Raw genomic sequence first — 21,649 nt, 5'->3', positions numbered from 1 at the left:
CTCGGGGAGGGGGAGGGGAGTCCCAAGGCAACCCAAGCAGAGGGGGGAGGGGAGACAATCTTCTGCCTCCTTCGTTAACCAGAAATGAGTGAGGTAATCGACTAAGATCTTTGATATTGGACATCCATTTTATGGTCAATTGACAGCTGTCAAAACAACGTATCCGCTGACCAGTATCACATGATCATATCGCGGGCTCAGGTTTAGAACTGGTCAAGGTCGCGTGTTTTTGTGAAGTTGACCGCTGACCAAGTGATAGCATTGCTATTGGTCCGCGGGCGCAAGTACTTTTCCATGGTCAGTCCATTTAGATTTACATGAAAGACAAAGTGAACAACCCGGTCAGTTTGAAAGCTGAACGAAGCACAAGGAGAAACCGAGCAGGAAAAAGAAATGTCTACGTAAATATTTCTCGGTCTACCCCGTCTAAAGGCTTTACACATCATGGAAGTTATGGCAAACGATAAGGGCTTACGGGGAGATCCGAAAAAAAGGCACAGGTGGAGAGCGAGCGAGTTTCTACCGTTTCGGCGGCTGACCAGCTCTAGTAATTGAGCTAAACGCAATTAACTGAAGTGTAGGAAAAAAGAAGTGTCAATAGATACACGGATGGAAAAGGCTGAAATAGACCTTCGCAGATAATTCAAAGGTCGGTGGTGCTGGAGTAAGTTATAATTTATAGCTTACACATGTACTACGCGGTTGGATAATAATACGAAAAACTGCGGCCGCTTCGCCTCCGATTAATTCATGAGCTGGTTGAAAGCTTTGCCCTGCTGAATTGCTGTGAATTGACAAGCATTCTCCGACTTCAAATATGAGGTAACAAACTTTGACTTTACTGAATACAGTAAGTCCATGTTTTTTGTGAAAATCTGTAATTATATGCTTACACATGTACTACGCGGTTGGATAATAATACGAAAAACTGCGGCCGCTTCGCCTCCGATTAATTCATGAGCTGTTAATGACTTAATGTTTTTATTTAAACTCCCAGCTAAACTTAGTGTTTTAGTTTTTTAATTCATCTATTTATTCTTATTTACTCGCTGTTGGAATTCGTTTGAACGAACTATTTTAGGGTCGTGGACGAATACGCTAAGAGATCGTTACGTTGCGAATTTCTTGCGTTGACACGTTTTTACCACACCTTAGCAGAAACAAAAAAAAAACTCAGTTTATTTCCACATAAAACTATCTTAGTTAATTATTTTGAGTAATTTTATAAAACACAATTGTTCGCTCTACTAGTAATTCATGCCATTTTAGACACTGTATGCAGCTGTGTATGCAAACTTACATTGACTATCACTATGACAGTGTTTAATGTGTATCTTTGCAATGGCAATGTTTTTTCTATACTTGTAAGTAAGTTAACAAGAAATCTCCAAGTAGAAAAGCTAAATATCCCATTGTAGGAAGGAAGGGTCACTACACTGAGTGTATAAACGAAAGAGGCTAATATTATTATATTTGATGAGATCCATTAAATAAGACAGAATTTTTTATAAATTCTTTTTATAAACAGGGCCATTAATTAGAGCTAGTGTGGTGGTTTTTAATAGATTATTATGTCAATCCTTCTTTTAGATAGTGTTATATTCTGCCATTAAGCCGCAATGAATGAAGAATACCTACTGGCTACAGTCAAGTTTTGTTGAACTTGGTATAGAATGCTCTGTGCAAAGTGGACAACAGCAAAGTAAATCAGGTATCTAGTTTATATTAGTTATAATTGAAATATGTTTTTATTCAGTTTCGTTCTTTTTTTACCCAGCTGCTTTAATCTGCATTTGGTTGCTGCTGATCTTCTTACTTTGTGAAATATTTGCATTCATTATTCAACTCCTCAATGGATGTTGCCTATTCACCGAGTTAGGATTTTGAGTTGGATTTCGAGTTAGGATTTTGAGTTGGATTTACGAGTTCGATTTTCCAGTTGGATTTCGAGTTGGATTTCGAGTTAAGATTTCGAGTTGGATTTCAAGTTGCTTACCGTACTAAGCACTCCGGTTAGCCTACTATACACGCCAGTTAGCTTACTATGCACTCCGGTTAGCCTACTACACACTCCTGTTAGCCTACTATTCACTTTGGTTAGCCTACTATGCACTCCAGTTAGCCTGTTTATGGTTAGCTTTCAATAATTGTAATGGGTTTTGCTTTGTCAAAAAAAATCCGCAACTCGAAATCCTAACTCGAAAATCCAACTCGAAATCCTAACTCGAAAATCCAACTCGAAAATCCAACTCGAAATCCAACTCGAAATCCTTACTCGAAATCCAACTCGAAAATCCAACTCGTAATCCTAACTCAAAAATCCAACTCGAAAATCCAACTCGAAAATCCAACTTGTAATCCTAACTCAAAAATCCAACTCGAAAATCCAACTCAAAAATCCAACTCGAAATCCTAACTCGAAATCCTAACTCGGGGGTTAGTTTGTCTCTCTTCAATGACATTCAAAACAACTACAATGTATTAGTAGACAATTTAAATAATTAATATTTCACTAAAAGTATGTTTTCATGAAATGCCTAGATCTTGTACCAGAAAATATCTATACCCTATCCTCACTGTGGAAGGTTAAATGGTTTGAATGTCACCTCCCCTCACAAACTCCTCACAAATTCCAATGTGTGGTTATGGCAGAAATCCATGGCCAGCTCATCCTCAGTGTATGAACCAGTGAAACAAGGCATCAAAGAGCCTCAAAACAACATGGAGCAGGAAAACAATAGCTTCAAAACAGACATTTTTCACAGGTTCTTATACCAAGGAAAACCCAAATATTCAGATCCATCCCATGTAAGGTCAATGGAAGTTCTAAAAGGGCTAGCGGGAGGGAGAGGGGGAGGGGGGTTGATTAAAGGCCAAACCTTTTAATTACCGGTAAGAGGGGGTGTTAGGGTTTGCAGTGATGCTTTGAGTTTATTAAAATATTTAGTTGACTTTGCAGTTATCAGTATAAAAAATAGTCTGTGCTGATCCATCTCTGTTAAATATCTAATGGATCCTTTTGCATCCAGTGGTTTGGCTTCAGTTAAACAAGCTCAAGTTAAGTGTTTTGTTTTATAAATTATTGATATTGATGACAATTAATCAATTTTAATTTAATCTGTGGCATTTGACTTTTTTCAGGATTAACATGAGTTGCAGAGTTTGCAGTGCCACAGACACGAAAACAGACAAGGACAAGGACATAAATAGAAAACAGGAAAGATTAAATCCAGCTCAAAGTTTGGGTGTCGTCATGATGCTATTTTTAAGAGACTAGTAAATTACATGTAAATTAAAATCAAGAAAAGCTGCAAATAAGCAAAATTTAGATTTTAAATGTTAACCTATTTACAGTGTACTTCAGAAAACGACTTCTTGATTGACCTGTCACTTTCACATCTTGTTAGATGTAACAAGGGAATTATGAAGTGATCTTTTCAAAAATATGCAGCGAAAACAGTAACAGCAGAAATGGTGGTAGTTTAAAATTGCTATTTTCAATGTTTTGACTGGTAAGAAACCACATGTGACCAAGCTAAAATCTGTTTGGCCAGTTAACATGACCTGCAAGTGTCCAAATGTTTTGAGCCCTCAACTACACAGGACTTACATGTAGTTGTCTAATTATATGATAAGATCTTTGGTTGACTTTGGGGGAGGTAGTGGAGTTACAAAGCAATGTAATTATTTGAATTTGGATTAGTTATGCTGAAACTGGTGGTACTGTAATTCTAAAGTATAGGTGAGTTTAAAACCGTTATTGCAAGCAATATGCATTACCAATTTCATTCTTATGTATTGTATGCTGTGTACAATTTATAAGAACAGCTATATTTTTAAAATAAGTGAAATATTCTAAAGCCAGATAAAATTTGCAGTATCCATAAGGTACCATGTAGCAACCAAATTGTGACTCACTTGCTTACTTTGTGAACTCCATGACAAATGGGCAACATGACTCCATAAAGATGTGGACAATAATACAAACAAATTTTTAAAAGAGTAGTCAAAGTATTGATGTTATATTTTTTCTTGCATAGTTTTATACACAAGCAGACATGATTCTATTTTTTTCTGGGTAATCAAATAACAAAACTGAGTTTGAGACTCACAAACAATATTCTAGCTTCCCAGAATTTTTGCTTTTTTTCTGTAAGTGAAGTGAAACCCCTTAAGAGGAAGGGGAGTCAAAAGACATGTAAAAGTGAACAAGGTGCTATCTTCTTCTTTTCTTTTTTTTTTTTTTTTTTTTTTGGGGGGGGGGGGGTTGGGGATGGGGTGACCCTGTTCGGTGGAATGACAGAATGTCACTTCTTTGTTTCCGGAGTTAGGTTCACCCCTGTTTGCTCGCAGTTAGCTTTATTCATCTGGTTTGCTTGCGGTTAGCTTTCACTCTAGTTTGCTTGTGGTTAGCTTTCACTCCGGTTTGCTTGGAGTTAGCTTGGTTTGGGCAACATGCTGTAAACCATTAGCTATAACCTCTGCCATTTCCATTCAAAATTAAAATATAGGCAAATAGTGAAAATGAAAATGAATAAATGAGTGAATGAAAAAAATTAAAATCAACCTTATTATAAATGTAGATGTTTGTTATTTCCTTTATACTCTAAATGTAAAGTGATTTTTTGTTTCTTTTAAAGCTGGTAAAGCAACAACAAATATGCCTAATTTGCCATGTGATATGCCTATCTACCCCGACATGCAGCCCTACTCCTCCCTCCTTTTTTTCTACATGAAGGTAACATAATTGCCCGTTTTGCAACATAATTTCCCATCCAGATTTCTTTATGATAATGCTTTCGGTGGAATTATAACATTTTGATTGATTTTGTTTGTTCTCTTATTTGGTGTTGCTGTACACGGTACCCGGAGGGGGGGATGGTACTCCCATATAAGAGCTATACGGGTATGTGCCGCTCAACATGGTATGCTTTTTGTCTCTCCGACTCTCAAACAGGGTATACAAATCACCCTTTTGACTCTGGAACAGGGTTGATTGTTTTCCCAGAATCCTGATTAAACACTATCAAGTATATAGCTATGAAACTCCGCTCCTTTCAAGTCAAGTGAGAGCTTTGTGATGTACGGTAGTGTTTTTATATCTATCTTCATATATTTCCATTGTGGATATTGCTGGAACAGGGTACCTACTTTGCAGTGTTTGTCTGGAACAGGGTCGCAAATTGAACCTTTTGTCTCTGGAACAGGTCCAGAGTCTCAGCAACTCAACGGCACACCCCCATAGTAAATTTTAGGGAGTACCCCCCCCCCCCCCCCACCCCGGACACGGTAAAAAAGAAATAAGGAAAAATATTAATTATTATTTATTAAAAAAATAAAACGAATATAAAATTCTTAGCCTTAAAGTTTTACAATGGCCAGAATTCAGAGTTCAATAAAGTGCAAAATAATTAACTGGGGAGCTCCGCTTTTAGGCTTGCCTAAATTTATATATTACTCGGTATTAGCAATAACAATTCGACATTTCAAGATGACGTCCATCAATTAAATCTTGTACCCGCAAAGTCTAATCTACAAGTATCTCCTACCCAAATGAACGGATGTACTTACAAACTGTAAAGACCAACCAAATCTTGGAAAATCCCATCAGGAATAAAGGTAATGTTGTTGTACTCCAGATATCTGGAAAACGTAAGACAATTACAAACAAGTTGCAAATAGAAAATATCGACGTGTCAGGAAAAAGTGATTCCCCATGATTGCAATCTATATTTCACATAAATACAGGTGTACTTACAAATAGGTCAGCTTAGTAAGGCCGTGGAAGTTCTTTGATCCAAGATGGCGTATTTGATTATATTCCATATGACTAAAAAAGATAAAATGAAAAGATTGTGCACGTGCTAATAATTGGTCATAATCTGTTTTCAAGCCACCAAAAGAAAATTATTGTCCATGTAATAACAAGTAAATGGTATTTTAACCTGAAAAGTTGCAATCATGAGTTGTTGCTTTCTTAGTAATCAGACATTGCAACATCCAGATGCAATAACCTCACCTTTGATATTTTTCCTTAATTGTATCATACATCCCAATAGTGCTAACGAAGTATGGGGTTTCCTGAAGTATACACTGCGCTGTTGAGTTTATCAGGATGTAATGAAAAAAGTGCAAATGAGCACTAACGCATGGTTGACTAAGGCGAGAGTTGTCACAAAATGGTGAGTGTCCTGAGCAAAGAGCTGAGAAAAAGGCTTTCCAAAAAATGAAATAAATGAGCAAACAGTATTTTAAAGATACTTACAGTTTCACCAAGTTAGTAAGATTTTCCAAAAAAAATAAACGTACGAAGCAGTTGCACAGCACGTGGAAGAACTGTTTGGTCACAAATTTAAAACTGCAACACTAACACTGTGAACACTCGCACGTGCCATAGCCTAGCAAAAATGCCACGTGCTCTTACAACGAACCCAGAAGTAACAAAACCAGATGTAGCGCAATCTTGGTAACAAAACGGTAGCCACAAGTTTTTTTTTTTTTTTTTTTTTACGGCCTGGTTCTCTCATTAAAGAGGTCAAGGCCATTGATAGCTGGAAACCTGCCCTATTATTTCTTTTGAGCGCTTTAGAGCGCTGTATGTGTCAATTTTTGCCAAAAAGTACATATCATTTCTATGAATAAATCTAATTGTCAGATATACCGCAATATTCAATATATGATGTCCATCATAATCAAGACAAATGAACCAAAAAATGAGAAAACAAATGAAATACATGACAAATGCTTACAGTTTTGCCAAGGAAGTAAGATTTTCAAAGCTCCCTGACTCCAAGTAACTGATCTTGTTATGGCTCAAATACCTGTGAAAAAATCTTAGTGGCTCTCATGATGCACGTTTCAACTGAACAGATTGAATAAATATGAACACAAAACACAACAAGATTACAAACTGTTTGTATCATACACTTGTATAAGTGTAGGATCACCATAATTCACTAACTTTTAAATTTATGCAATGCAAAAACATAAAAATACCACAAAAAGTGACTTGAATTCATCCTTGCAAACCCAGCTTGAGACATTTGGGATTTTATCGGCCCAAAAGCTTAGGCCTTATCATTTTCTTGTAGAGATACCTGTCCTAAAATTTTTCTAAATCTAGTAATTTACTTTACATAAACAGTTTACATTGCGGACACTCGAACCATGAACGCCTCTCGACATAATTCGGAAATACTGGAGGCCGGCTTAGGCCATGTTCGCTGTAGCCTATGTGAAGTCCCTGGGTGAAATCCAAAGACATCGAAGCCTTCTTTCCGTCTACAGACTGTAAGCCGAAAACGCGTGAGTATTATATTGGAAGCCGGCATATGATTTGCCAGACTCATACTTTAAGTACTAAACTGTACTGAGTGATTTGTATAACTCATCTCTCTGATGATTTCCATTACAAAGCAGATTTTAACAGTATAAATCTAATCGTACGGTTACGTTGTGTACGAAATGTTGTTTGACGTTTACCGTCGAAATAAATATTAAATAGCTTGCGTTTCATTTGTTTCTTGTCCTTTATTGAATAAGGAAGAAATATTTCCGCCAGAAACCGCCATTATGATAGTTTCACTGGTTGAATATCCCGCTGTATATTGTAAGAAGCAGACCGCGGAAAATTCTGGATTAATGTACCGCCGTTGTGTAAAAACACGCGCCAGTTTGAAAATAATGTTGAAAAAATGTCTCGGCTGTTTCTTCGACTTGCAGCTGTGATTGGCTAGTTCTGGAAAATGTAAAAAATTACTACAAAATAAGTGAAAATAAAGTACAAATAAAGCGAAAATAAAGCCATGGCGTTCATGGTTCGAGTGCCCTTACTGTAATTTCTTCTACGGATTGGATATAAACGAAATGGAATGTCTCCTCAGATCGGGGTCCTACGAGTCATATATAATAAAATTTCCTCAAATCGAAAAAAAAAAGAGAATAAACATAGAAAAAGACAGATAAGTTTGAGGACGATTGACACGAATCGCAAACGACGAATTTTTAAACTTTTCATTGTAGCTACGAATTTGCCATCAAAGGACAATGAAACAAAAATTAAATTTCATTGATGAAATGACACGTATTCAAAAAATAAAAAAAAAGGATCGAGATCAGTTAAAAAATTTGAGATAAGGGACTCAAAAACTGCGTTGTATTCTTACAAGTGAGTTAGTTTCGTCAAGTTCCAAAAGTCGCCTCTTGATATTCTGGTCAGGTTGTTTCTGTCTAAGTACCTGCAAAGGTAAAACAATTGTAAGTCGCGTGGAATCTTAGCACAAGTGAAGGAGTAAAGTTTTTAGGAAGAAAAACTATTTTTAGTTTTAATATACTGCCAACGTTAGTTATCTAAATGATGCTTTTTGTAGTTATATTTATCATTTTACACTTTGCTATATTTCCTATTAGTTTGCCTTTTACGATATGATCCACTTTTAAAATCAGGGTCCTAAGCAGAAGCATGCCGATCCTACTGCTAGTTTCCTTTTTTTTCACACACTTCATGAGAAAACTGACGACTTAATAATGTGTTCAGAATATTCTTGAAATAACAAAATATAATTCTCAATCAGGCCTGTTTTACAGAAACTGATCAGAGACATTAAAAATTGAATGATCAGAACTACTTTTAAAAGATTAAAATAGACTCAGCAACAACTTTTATCTTATCTTGTACTTATAGTGGTTGTGATACACAATATACTAATTGGAAAAACACTCACAATGCAAACGACGTAGCTGGAAAACCTTGTGGTACTGTTGAAAGATTTCTACTGGTACATTTGACAGATTCACCTGCCCACGTTTCGGTACAAGAACATAGCTGACATGCGTCTTCTGCTGCAAATCAAGAGCAAAAAAAACACGTATTTTAGTTCACAGTCCACATCATTCATGTCTCACTTGGTTTAACAAAACCTCTTTGGTGTTCGGCTACTCTAGGGTACTGTTACACTGTATGTTATTAGGCCTTCTTCGACTTCAAAGTAATTCTATGCATCACCAAGAGGTGTTGTAAAATCTATCGTGACATTTACAGCTGTACAAACGTTTTCTTAACATATTTTCTAAATTTTCGTTTCGCGACAAATTGGCAACTCGCAGTTATATGATCATGTTTTGCAATTATCGATTTAAAAATGCACCTTGTTTATGAATAAAAAACATGCAAGAGCCACTAAAATAATGTTATCTTGGAAATACGATCGACATAGCTGTTAAATAAAATGATCTAAAGTCACGCCCAGAAACTGTTAATTTGGTTTTTGTTAACTGCAGAATCTCGATCAGTTTTCGAACCTCCCCCTGCCACACACACATCTTTCGAGAGTATTTCTTTTCCCTTTTGACTTTCGAGTAATCGGGGTTTTACTGTAGTACCTTATTTCGGATTTATTTTCTTCAAAAAAGCATAAATTCGTTTTGTTTTATTTTCATAGTTCCTTGAAAAAGGTTAAAATTTATTGCTATCTTTTCAAGCTATCCCAAACAAGAGTAAGTTATTATGGTTATCGCAAAAGATATTTTAAGGATGTAGATCGTTAAAATTAATGGAAACCTGAGACTATTGCAAGACTTTGTTCCGTGTATTTTAACCAATTTTTTTTTTAATTTGTAGTTCGATTCTAAAAGTTATCGGAACTAACAGCTGGGAATGAATACATGTACCCATATTTCGGGGCTTGCCTTGAAGATACTTAAATGCGATATATTTACCCCCAAAACAGAAAAACACATTATATAAATAAAATTGTTCTTTAAACAATAAATAAATTGAAAGTGTTCTCCTTTCAGCGCATTTTCCATTTAAAGAACATATGCCTTTACAAAGTGTAAAACTGTTTCATTCGCACGGTGTATTAATGTGCCCAGTGTGAACGGTTTAGAGCTGCAGGCCATGTGGTTTTCTCTAATTCGTTTCCTACAGCTCTCAGCTTTGGCATGAGTCAGTAAACTCGATACCACACGAGGCTGTGTTCGAATTCAGAAATATCTTGCTGTGTGTTGATTCGTTTTCTTTCTTTTCGGGGGGCTCAGCACACGCGAATGCAAATTGTGATTGTCATTAAATTTTCATTGACCGGTTTTGTTTGCTTCTATCTGCCCTAATGGGTTTAATTTGATTTCAATAATGACTTAGGTATCACGGCTTCGTAAGAATGGAAACTATGACCTTATTGAAATGAATAGTTTCTTGGTAAATTTTTTTTCATACAACTGATTACAAAAAAGATGATGAGGGGTTGCAGCTCTACGGCAAAAAATGATACATTGTGACAGAGCCCGAGACTCTGTTGAATGTGAATCCATAAAAGTGATTGAAATTGCCGTGACACAATTATTAATTTAATTTTAAATGGGAAATGAATTTGTAAGCACATCTTGAAATTAAAAGTAAATTATAGAGAAGTTAAATAAAAGATTTTTTCTCCCTGAAATTAGTTTCAGTACGGAAAAAAGCATAAGCATATACGAAAATAGTATGGAAATATTTTTCAGTCTCCTACAATTAGCTGCCAGTGATTGATCATGAGGACCAGCTAAACTTTTAAAAAATAAAAAAAGGATAACTTTTGATCTTTTTTTAAAAAGTTTCAATCGTTATAAATAATAAATGTCTTATGTCATTGTTACTTTCCTTTTTGATTTTAGCTGCAAGCTTTTCAAATTATTTTCTTAGCGCATCAGTAACATGAATTTATAGACTGGAGGTACATTTATGAAAGTAATACTGAAAATACCTGCCAATCCGCCAGGCGATGAAATGACACCAAGGAACAATAACTTGATAACAAGTGTCAAACGCGATTGCTTTGTCTTCTGCATTTTATATGCTGCTTGGTTTGGTTTGCCAGCCGCGCCAGCCTTTCATATCAAAACTTCATGAGTGACGTTTTCTCTTTTCTCTTTCTCGGACGACAACTGAGCTATTGGCGAACTGTTTGAATGTTCCAATTTCGACAGTGACCAAACTCTGTTGACCGTTCTGCGTTAACAATAATAGCTATATAGCAAGCACAGAAACCTTCCCAGATGTTTCTTTTAATTATTTTACAAAGCCCATTGTAATCATGTCTGTCACATTGAAAACTAAATAATGCCAGATCCACGACCAATGGACGTAGACCCTGACAACAAAAAGTGAGCAAAATCTTACAATAAACGTACAGCACGAGTCTTTGGTCACGCACAGTGTTCCTTACACAACAAGACTTCGAATTACAGAAATAAATTATGTCAAGAAACGAGGCTTCAACAGAGCAGAGTTTTTAATATTATCTATTAAATCTAAGAAAAAAATTTAATGTTATACTTTTTAAGATGATTTAAATACACATAAACGTCATTTGGCTTGGTCAAAAAGGAAGTGAGACGCATATAAAGCTGCTATAACTCACATTCATTATTTTGCAAACTTTCCAGCTATCCTAAAATATTAATAGTAAGACGTGTTTGGGCGAGCGCGCAAGTGGCTAGATTCTAAATACAGTCGAAGCTCTCGTAAGCGGACACCCTCGGGACGCAAAAAAAGTGTCCGCAACTGGAGCTGGCCGCTTACGAGAATGGTTCTTGTAAGCGGCCACTAGAGGTGTAGGGGATAGATGGCCGCTTACGGGAGCTTGCCCAGCTAACATAATGGTAATATGCATGTTAGTTTTGTTTCGAAATGTAACCGGTCGTGGATGACGACAAAACAAACACTGAAATATGGTACTGTAATTACAGTAAAATCATTGTGACGAACGGCGATGTGAAGTTGATTGATTAATACAAGATACAGAGGTTTTTTATATGATTTTCTTTGCGGTGTCCGCTTACGGGAGCTTAAAAACAAAGAAAAAGTCTAAGTCGTAATATCGGAAAGTGTCCGCGGCCGCTTACGGGAATGTCCGCTTACGAGAATGTAAAAATACAGAGTTTGTATGGGAGTAAAAACGGGGTTTCTAACAAGGTGGCCGTAAGTAGAGCTGTCCGCTTACGAGAGTGTCCGTTAAGAGAGCTTCGACTGTACTTGTCGTTCCGGTCAAACTTCTATGAGCCTTGCCAGTAAGGGCTTTTGACAACTAGCGCCGGTAATCATTGTGACTTAATCGCGGTCCAAAGTGTCATTGCAACAAAATACTCGGGAAAACTTAGATTGGCGGGCGCAATAACAAATCATGTTTAATTACGCATAGCCGATATCCCAGTCGAGTGATTTGGGGTGAGACCGTAAGAGTTAAATGCTGGATTCAAATTATTTTTACCAGCAAATCATTTTGCCATTTAAGAGCAAAGATCCACTGAGACCGAGCCAAAAGTGGCACAAAAATTTAAAATCAGAATTCTAAATATGCCGCCAACAGAAAGGCTAGAAACGTGGTGGGATTTTTTTTATTCAAATATTTCTTCGACCGGTCAAAAACTTACAAACCGTTATGAACCCCAGTGTCTTACGTGTCGTAAACTTCGCACTGGCTCATTCGCATTAAATAAAACCCCGTTTTTGAGCCTAGAAATGTACTATTGAAGTGTTTATAAGTCATTTTAGTCTAATATTTTCTCTCTAAGTTAATTTTGAAGGTCACGGCGAGCCGCTGAAAATCACTAAAATTCGGTTGCTCGAAATTCTTAATTTGGCGCTCTTTTTCGAGAGAGAATTTCTCTTTTTCCAGAACTATTGTTTGTATTCTTCAATGTCATTGGTTCATTTACGTAAAAGGTCGCGATCGCCATCCTTTGTTCTCTTGATTAGTTCATTTTGTTCCAAGTAGCCCGGTTCAAGTAGTCCCACTGTTGCGTTCGCACGGTGTGCTATAATCCCTCCAAAAATATATTTCGCCATTGTTTTTTTTTTTTTTTTCATGTCACAGACGCAACCAAAACTGATAAATATTTGAGGTGTGTTGTGTATCGTTCCTTCAGATTGGCTTCTCTTACTCCGGATATCCTATGCTATTCGTCTTCCATCATAGTGATACGGCTAACCGTTTTGCTTTGGTGACTTAAGCAGACTATTTGCACTAAACGAAGCCCGGCTGTGTCAGCCTGTGTTATCAGCTATACCTATAAGGATACCACGGCTGTGGTCATTTTTTAATTATGTCATCATCTATAAACTAGTTACAAAGTGTTTTGTTCAAAAAAAGACATGATAATGCTCAGCCTTCGGAGTTACAGTAGTCTTCGACATGGCTTAAAACTCTGCCGAGTCCACAGGCAGCCCAAGCTTATCGTTAGCTTGGGCTGCCTGTGCCGATTCCAGCTAAAATACATTTCCCAACTGAATCCTGAATGTATTCATTTGGTTGTCGTCTCATTACCCTCGATAATATTACCAAAGTCATGTGGCATTCTCATACTTCCACTGCTTCTTTCAGCCACATCAGAATTTCTTCTCTGCAATTCAAAAATTTTAATGTGCATGTATATTTATCCATGGACTTTTTTCTCAAAGCTCACATTATCACCTCTCGGAACAGAAAACGCCCGCTAGCAAATTTCCCTGCATATTTTAGCCCGAAGCGGAGAGTTTGAACTGTCAAATAGCTAAACTGTAACAATTGTCATGACAACTGACAAAATGCTGGGGGTTACCTTATTTGGCCTAGTGTGCATAGGGCAGAATGCATGGACATCATTAATTATTCATAATCAGCGAAGCGGCAAATTTGAACGCGAGCGCGCCCACAATAAGAGAAGAAAGGGCCCAAATCGGCCCAGTAGCGTTGATAAAACTCACTGCTCTGTTTTCAATAAGTATATATCTAACAATGCACGCGTGGATTTTTGAAGAGTGATGTTGTATCTACATTTTAAGGCTAAAACGAAGAAGATTGAACAAGCATAAGGCATGTTCTTTTGCACTTGAAAATACAGTAAAATTGGCCTATTTTGTATGGAAGCCATTTTTGAGAGCGAATTTCTGAAAATCTTTACTGAATTTTTAAAATGCACGCATGGAAAATGAAACTTTGATCTTTTCTCTACAAGAATCCGTTTAAAGTTTTAAAATTAGTGAACAGGAACCACTGTTCTTTTTGGTTTGAAAACTGCAAGCTGTGTTTGCGTTTGAAAATGGCGCGCTTCGAGCAAGTGAGCTATTGTTTTAAGCTTGCGTCTGAATAACAATGGTCACCAAGACTAAAACAATACCCTTTCGAAAAAGCCAATCAAGTGGAAAATGGTTTACCATTGCGCGAATTTTAAAACTGAGCTTTTAAGCCTGGTTTTCACAAGCGACACAAGCACAAGCGCAAGGATAACAGCGAGGGAGGAGTAGTTAATTCACTCTGTGAAAACCGAGATAAGCTCCGCAAGCAAAGACTTACCTTTTTTTTTCAAATGTAACCCTTGTCAAAACCTTTTGTTTTTTGCTAAGTTTTCTTTGACAAATCGATAAAACTTCTCCTTCGATTCCTTATGTTTTTGGCAGGTGGTTTATTAAATGGACAAATAACCGGTGTTGCCGTAATCGATCAATCGGGAACTTTTCACATTATTGTTGAAATACTATTACCCGTTGTAACGTCCTCTTTTTTTAAACTATGAACGTCGCTCATAATTGTACAAGAATGTATATATTTGATATTTTTCGATTATTTTATGATCTTCGTTTTATGCTTGTTTAGATTTAGATACTGCTTGTATTTTCGTCAGGTTTTTGACACCAGTTAGAGATAATATCAACAACGGGGATTGCATCAAATCGTACCTCGAAAGGCGCAGGTTGCGTCACATCGCAAGTGTGATTTAAGAGCTCTCTTACTAAAAATAACAAGAACGTATTCTACGAATAATTGGAGCAATTGAAAAATGATTTAAGGTAAGTTATTTTACATTTTAAGCAAGAGTGATGAAGATGAGTGTCATTTTAGGAAACTGATTCATCAGAATCGTTTAGAAACAAAAACCAGTTCCCAATTATTTTAATCTAAACAGGTATTTTTAAATAGCTACACCTTTTTCTTTGCTTAAATGAAGTACGCATATATAGTGTCCTAAAGCACAATCGATTTTTCTAAACTATGCTGTTGCTCATATTACTTGTTCCTCTAATCTGACGTAAATTTTCTAAATTGTATTTATAACGAGGAAACTGTTGTTTATATTTTAATTACTTCGATGTAGTTAAAATTAATTTCGAAAGGACTTCTATCTCATTAAAAATCATTTGGTTGCCTATGCTTATCCGAAAAATCATAACGGTAAATGTTTTAGAGAGATAAGCTTGTCAATTAGATGTCATTTAGGTCAAAGAAAAACGTCGATTATCTTTTTGCCTCTCTCGTCTGTCGTTACCATCAATAAATTCAATTTAACCCTGTTCAAACAGGTACATGATAAGACTATCATAAGCAATCTTACTAAAAAGCGACTAAGAATAGTCACTGAAATTAACACCAAGGTAATTAAGTAGTACATGCCAAACCAGATGCAACAAAATATTACTATTGTTGTTCGGTTTGCTTTAGTATCTTCGTTTTGCTTGCTCTTCATGGTGGAAATTATAATTTAGTGGTAGCCATCCTCTTCCCCAGGGCCACGCGTATTTTTTTAAATGACATGACGTAGTGGCCCTGGTAACGGTAAAAAATATGATTTTTTTGATTGGCTGATAAAAACTGCATGCGTAATTAGGTAAAAAACGAAACGCTTCTACGCAATTTTGGTTATACTTCCGGTCATCGAAACAATTGAAGATGAAGCGGGCAAGTTTGAAAATGTTACCGGAAAAAGACCGAATAACACTGGGAGTTTGTTGGAATAACGTATTCACGAAGCAGACCTTTGTTTATGAACGAATGACAAATACATCACTTGTAAGGTGTGACTCGGTTGTACTTTTTATTGCATTAAAAATATTGCAAACATTTGCACTATCAACTTAGCTTATACAAGATATACACACTAAAGGGTCACTAAATGAAGTTCATGAATTACATGAAGATTTTGAAATTCAATGTGATATTTCTTACCGCTGCTCAATAGAATGATACCTCGTCGATTAGCGGCCTTTTTAGTTCTGAATTTTCTGCAATACCTCCGCATGGCCATAAATAAATTTCACAGTATCATCAACCGTCGGAATGTTATCGGCTGATAATATCCTCGACTCCATGTTAAAAACACTATAACAGCGCGACTATAACTCCAATTCCTCTGGATTCTAACTTTGCCTTCAGATAATATTGCGTGTAGAGACGACACAACAAGAACACATCCATCAGCCATGCAATTCAATGAGTTCCAAACGAATCGAATTGTGTTAAGTTATCAACGACTTGAATTGCCAAACCAGCGGGCAAAACACAAGGACAGTTGTTCTACTTAACGACTACAGCAGGCAGGGCGGCTTCCTGTTCCATTTCTTTTCTTGTTTCTTGAAGTCCTCCGACAGTTGTAGCGAGGATTGCTGTACAGCTCTTTCGAACGCCAAACTCAAAATCTCGTATTTTCTTTCAAAATTCGTTTTCTTCTCGTGTTAGTCAGCCCCAGCCTTCCCCTTTCTTTTACTGAGCAGACGCAGACGAACATTTATGCAGTGGGCATGCGCTACCGGATGTCGTGGATTTTACGACATCCGGTAGTCAGTGTTACCAGAGCCCTTCGTTTCGCCGACCACGTGACCAAAAGAAACGGAGGCTCTGGGAACGAGAATGAGTGGTAGCGTTCATTTGGTTATGAAAAAAATGCCCCCGGGTTTCATGAAAGAATAAAGTTCAATATAGCTTAACACAACCTTGCTCCCAGAGCCCACGAACTTGTGCCAAGTCCGATTTGAAATCAGACATTTTATGGACTTTAGCTCATTGTGCGCAGACTTAGAGTTTATTCCGCTCAAAGCTGATTGGTTGACAATCGGTAATGGGCATTCTGCGCATGCTCAAAATCAGATTTGGGCCAGAGTCCGTGTTTCTTGGTGCTATGAAGTGGGCTCTGGGGACGAAATTGATTTTAACATTAATAGAAAGACATTGAAAAGTGTTGATATGGTTAATAAGAGGCTAAAAGAGTTCCGTATACGCATGTCATGTCTCTAACCACTAGTGATTTTTTATATTTAACAATTATTCGCCTCAGGCTCAGTGATTATTGTTGAATAATCACTGAGCCAGAGGTAAATAACTGTTTTAGTATAATTTTCAGAGGTGAATATCAAAAACTGCAAAATAACAGTAGAAAACAACAAACAGAAGTGCTCGCTTGCATTCGTGTAAACCAGTTAAATTCATCGATTGAAATCATAATTTACACTCAAGTTTTAGCAATTAAACGGAACAAAACAAACACTTCGAAAAAGACAGATATCCGGTACCTTTCTTTAATCGTTGGTCACTTCTGAGCAATTATGTGAATCCTCTCGAAATTACTAGCTCCAGTGCGAAGAGAACTAAATAATGTTTTGACAGTCGATCTGACTGAGTACATGGCCGTGTGCGATCTCCAAAACCGCCGTGTTTACGATCAATTCTAATGCCTTGAAAACCATCTCTTGAAAATAGTTTCGGTCCAAAAGCCTTGGCAGTGAATTTGTAAAATTCCCAATGTTTCAAATATCCAGGATTCGGAGTGATTTCTTTTAAATGAGAGAAATTTTCATTCAGCAAATGCCGCCATGTTCACTGGCCTGGATGGCAAACGTGGCATATGCATGGCTTAGTAGCCAAACCTTGAGATGCAATATTCACCGCCTAGCGCGGCGAATATGGCGCCATAGTCCGAGCTTCTCGACCAATCACAATTGAATTCACCTCTGGAAATTATACTAAAGGCATATATATAGTCAGCAACGTTTCGCCAAGTTGGCAGTTACTCGACGAAGCCAAGACAGCAACGTTTATAAAAGAAACCCTTGGATGCTAATTTTTTTGTTTTTTCGTTTATTCAATCAGATTTTCACTATTTGATTACATGTTGGTGCAACTTCGGTCAGAAAGATGATCATAACAAAATTCGGTGTGCCTGTCTTATTACCTTCCATTGTGCTTATACTGCTGCTACAAGACACTGCAGGTGAACTACTCATACTATTCACTTTTCTTTGATCTCATCCGTATTTTTACTGGAATATACCTAGAGAAAGCCTTTATATCGCCGACTTTAAAAATTCTTTTTTATAAAGGGGCTTTCTCATGGATTCTAACAAATTTTTGAAACGCCAAAGTTGAGGCTAAACTTATCAAGTTGTTTCATTGCGTCCTTAAAAATTCGATATGATAGCCGTGGTTTTATTTCTCTCTGAAAATTAAGGTTATATATTCCTTTAGGTGTTTAAAGATAATGTTTTTCATGGGTTATTAGTTGCCTACCACTAGTCTTAGAATAGTTAAGACCAAACATCCGTGAAATTCCCGTGACGTAGCTCCTTAAATACCCGGTATTATGTTTAACCCGAAGGACTGCGAGTTAAATTTCGTTCATGTATGTTCTAGATATAATTGCCGGCTTTGTCCGCGCACTCAGATTCCTCCTAAACAAGTTCATTTCTTTAAACTTTAAACAGTTATTGGGTTACCTTTTTGTTATGGATCTCTTTCCTATTCACTTATTCTTATCTTGGATCACATTTAATTGCAGAGAGCAGAGCGATAGTCTCGCCATTTTTTCGACCTCCACCCGGACAGGAGTATGAAAAGATTAACGCCATAAAAGGTAACGTATGGATCTACATCATAAAGCATTTGGAGATTATGACTTTTGAAGTATGACTTTTGAAGCCTAATTGCAATGGAACGTAAAGAGGGGCCTAAAGGAGGAAAATGGGAAGTGGGGTTTGCCTTTTTTTCTCTGGAATAAAGCAATTTGGGTCACTGGAGTGGGAATCACAAACAGAAATGTGGAAATGGGACTGGGATTGGGGCAAAATAGGGGCTGGGACCCTTAGGAAGTTCCGTATAACAAATAACAAAACCTGCTGGTTTTTAAGTAGATATAACTGTATTCTTCAGTTCTGGACCCAGTTTATTGGTCGAAAAAGATTGGATATTACTGGCTTGATCTATACGCTGAATAAAAGTAAACATTAATAAAAGTAAACATTATTTTTCTTCTCGAAAAAAAAAGGACTTCTTAAAGCTAAGGAGAATGGCAGTTCAAAAGATTCACAAGTTACTTTATGGTTTTGTTGCTATCATACAAACTATCTTCTGTCCCCTTTATCTCTAATGACAAAAAAGTACATGGTTACATAATGGGTTTTTTTTTTTCATTTTGCAACTCATTAGACCACACGTACGAAGAGTTTTACGGTAAAGGAAACTCAGGAAAGAAGAATATAATAAGTCACAAGAAGATGCTATCATCACACGATATGAAGTTAACACGAGAAGGTGAGCTTGCAACCTTAATGTAATATGGTAGATTGAATTACTAGAATTTTTTCTTAATAAGCCAGATTAATTCGTTTAAACTCGAACGCTTCGTTACAAGCCAGTACGGTTTAAAAGAAATATAGCTACAGCATACTTTATTACTGAACTTGAAAAAAACTTTTGAGTTAAACCTATTCAGACCGGGCTTTTTTGGATCTTTTCAGACCGGGGGGACGGATTCCGCCCCACCCCCCCCCCCCCCCCCTCCGTAACTTCCAGAATATTTAAGCAATCACAATAAAACTTAGAGGATATATAGTATGTCCGAAAATCTATCTTTTGGTATACGTCACGTGGGATGATGACGTCACATCACGTGTCAATTACATCATAATGTCAAAACAGCCGCCAACTTGGACCCGCCATCTTGGATTTCGAAATTTTTCCAAAACGTCAGAAAACCGCCCAAAATTGCTGCAAAGTACTTAAAATCAATAAACCTGTGCTTAAAAGCTATAAAAAGGTTAAAATAATTGCATTAAAGTTATTTTTTGTTAATAGAACCACGAATATTACAAATTTGGGAAAACATGCCCGTTAAAATGCCGTTGCCATGTTGACGTCAAGTTTCTGACACAATAACTTACCCCACCAAATTATTTCCATATAAATTTTAGATAAACTCGCAAAGTTTGGCAGCATCTGGTTGAATCTTGAAAAAGTTAATATAAGCATTCAAAGTCAGCGCGGGCACCCCCCCCCCCCCCGGTCTGGATAGGGTTGACAAGAACACGAGCAAAGGCAAATTATCACAATAAGGTATCACTGAAACACGAGGAACGACAATGCTTGTAGTTGTTATAATTCTGCTCATAATGAATAATGATTAAGCACTACCCCCCTCTCATAATGGTTTTATTTATTCGACAGCGCTGTTACAAGCAACGTCGGCCCAGACCACCGCACTTGTCGCTGCAGCTGAAGCTGCGCGCTCCTCCCTGGAGATCTCGGAACTAGCACAGAAGGCCCAGGACATCTCAGTCAAGAGGGCATTATGGGCCTTAAAGACTATCAAAGTTGCAGCGAAGGCAGAGGAAGTGGCAGTGAACGCCATACAGACAATTTTTATGTAAAACGCAAAATGATTCATTGAAAGTTCTAATGTTAGTAACAATTGATTATAAAAAAGCCAAGCTTCAACGACGTCACAAAACTACATTCATGTAGAGTCTATTTTGTACCTTTCAGCAGCTATCCTTCTTTACAAGTAAATGTTTGTAAGTAAACCTTGTTCATACAAAAGTTTTAAACCATGTTTAACCAACCAGTCATTATTAAGCATGTTTAAGTTTTACAAATTTGGTGTGATCGAACACTAGGTATCAAAAAACATGACTAATGCCGCACTGTTTTTCTATTGATGGACTTCAATTTCAAGATTCATAAGAGTGCTCAACAAGCCACATTTATGTACGTCGATTTTGTCGAAGTATAACGTCTTAGCTAACGCATCAGCCAGGAGCTGATGCATCAATGAATAATAATCTTTGTAGCACACTTGACGTACTACATATATATGTTTTAGGTCGTTGACAGCCTCCACAGGTTCCATATAATTTAGCTAGAATCAAAGAATATAAACGATTTGTTTTCAAATTTTCTATTTGATGTGTATTTTTCTCCTTTACAACGTATGACAGACTTACTTATATTAGCTAAGTTGAAAAATAACGTTAAATCACCCTTCGTGTAGTCTTGTAGCTCTGCATCTGAAATGACTGAGCCACAATTGTCCCAGGAAATCCCTTGCAGGCTAGAGTCTTTAATTCAGTTAATTTTGCGCTTGATTAGCTTTGAGACTTCAATGTAATTGAAGGTATCAGGTAATGGAATATAGTTAAATCTTGAACCTGGTGTACTTAGAAATATTTTTTTCGCAATCCAAGACTACACTAATGGTGTATTTGGTAGTTCATTTAAGCTGACAATGAAAATACCCAAGATGCCATCTTGGCCGGTTAAAACCGTGTAATGCACCAGAGATCATTATAGTATACGGTATTTCCTCGTAGTTAGTACCTTGCAGATTTACATTATTACGTGAATTGACGAGCTCTAAAACATGTAGCATAAAAAGGGTAGTTTTAAGTTCAACCTTAATTTTAGCTCATATAAAATGGCTTCAAAACGTGATCATATCAATAATTTTAACTCACAAATAAAAGACAAAATTTATTCTGCCTGGTTAAATGTGTAACATGTTTCAAGGGTCAAAAGATTATGCCATGGACCTGTACCGCTTGAAATTCTTTCGGAACGATCTGTTGGACAGAACGTTTCAAGCGCAGCTATCC

At 36.9% G+C, this 21,649-nt stretch overlaps 3 protein-coding genes and 1 long non-coding RNA gene across 5 annotated transcripts in view; 3 read left to right on the top strand and 1 right to left on the bottom strand.

The window, feature by feature from the left end:
* LOC144649737 (uncharacterized) overlaps positions 1-10,986 on the bottom strand; it is a 32,960-nt gene extending 21,974 nt beyond the window's left edge. For both annotated transcript variants that reach the window (XM_078509307.1, XM_078509308.1), the window contains exons 1-6: positions 10,743-10,986; positions 8,724-8,841; positions 8,166-8,237; positions 6,750-6,821; positions 5,759-5,830; positions 5,572-5,643 (exon numbers count right to left, since the gene is read on the bottom strand). In XM_078509307.1, coding sequence (XP_078365433.1) covers positions 5,572-5,643; positions 5,759-5,830; positions 6,750-6,821; positions 8,166-8,237; positions 8,724-8,841; positions 10,743-10,827 — 491 coding nt within the window. In that variant the 5' untranslated portion in view covers positions 10,828-10,986. The remainder of the gene's footprint in view (positions 1-5,571; positions 5,644-5,758; positions 5,831-6,749; positions 6,822-8,165; positions 8,238-8,723; positions 8,842-10,742) is intronic.
* The window catches only part of LOC144649741 (allene oxide synthase-lipoxygenase protein-like), a 178,064-nt gene that overhangs the window by 125,403 nt on the left and 31,012 nt on the right, over positions 1-21,649 (top strand). The gene's annotated exons all lie outside the window — the stretch shown is intronic.
* LOC144649696 (uncharacterized) lies at positions 518-4,005 on the top strand. Its single transcript, XR_013569924.1, has 3 exons — positions 518-822; positions 1,591-1,711; positions 3,142-4,005. It is a non-coding gene; the product is annotated as an uncharacterized LOC144649696 (long non-coding RNA).
* LOC144652435 (uncharacterized) lies at positions 14,503-20,544 on the top strand. Its single transcript, XM_078512445.1, has 5 exons — positions 14,503-14,806; positions 17,877-17,997; positions 18,562-18,636; positions 19,209-19,313; positions 20,226-20,544. Exons 2-5 carry the CDS (start codon positions 17,922-17,924, stop codon positions 20,426-20,428), a joined length of 459 nt encoding a protein of 152 aa, XP_078368571.1. The 5' UTR covers positions 14,503-14,806; positions 17,877-17,921; the 3' UTR covers positions 20,429-20,544.

Source organism: Oculina patagonica, chromosome 4 (assembly GCF_052425735.1).
Source record: "Oculina patagonica isolate OP01 chromosome 4, crgOcupat, whole genome shotgun sequence".
Classification (NCBI taxonomy): Eukaryota; Metazoa; Cnidaria; class Anthozoa; order Scleractinia; family Oculinidae; genus Oculina; species Oculina patagonica.
The sequence above is the reverse complement of the archived record's forward strand: the minus strand, read 5'-3'. Positions and strand labels throughout refer to the sequence as shown.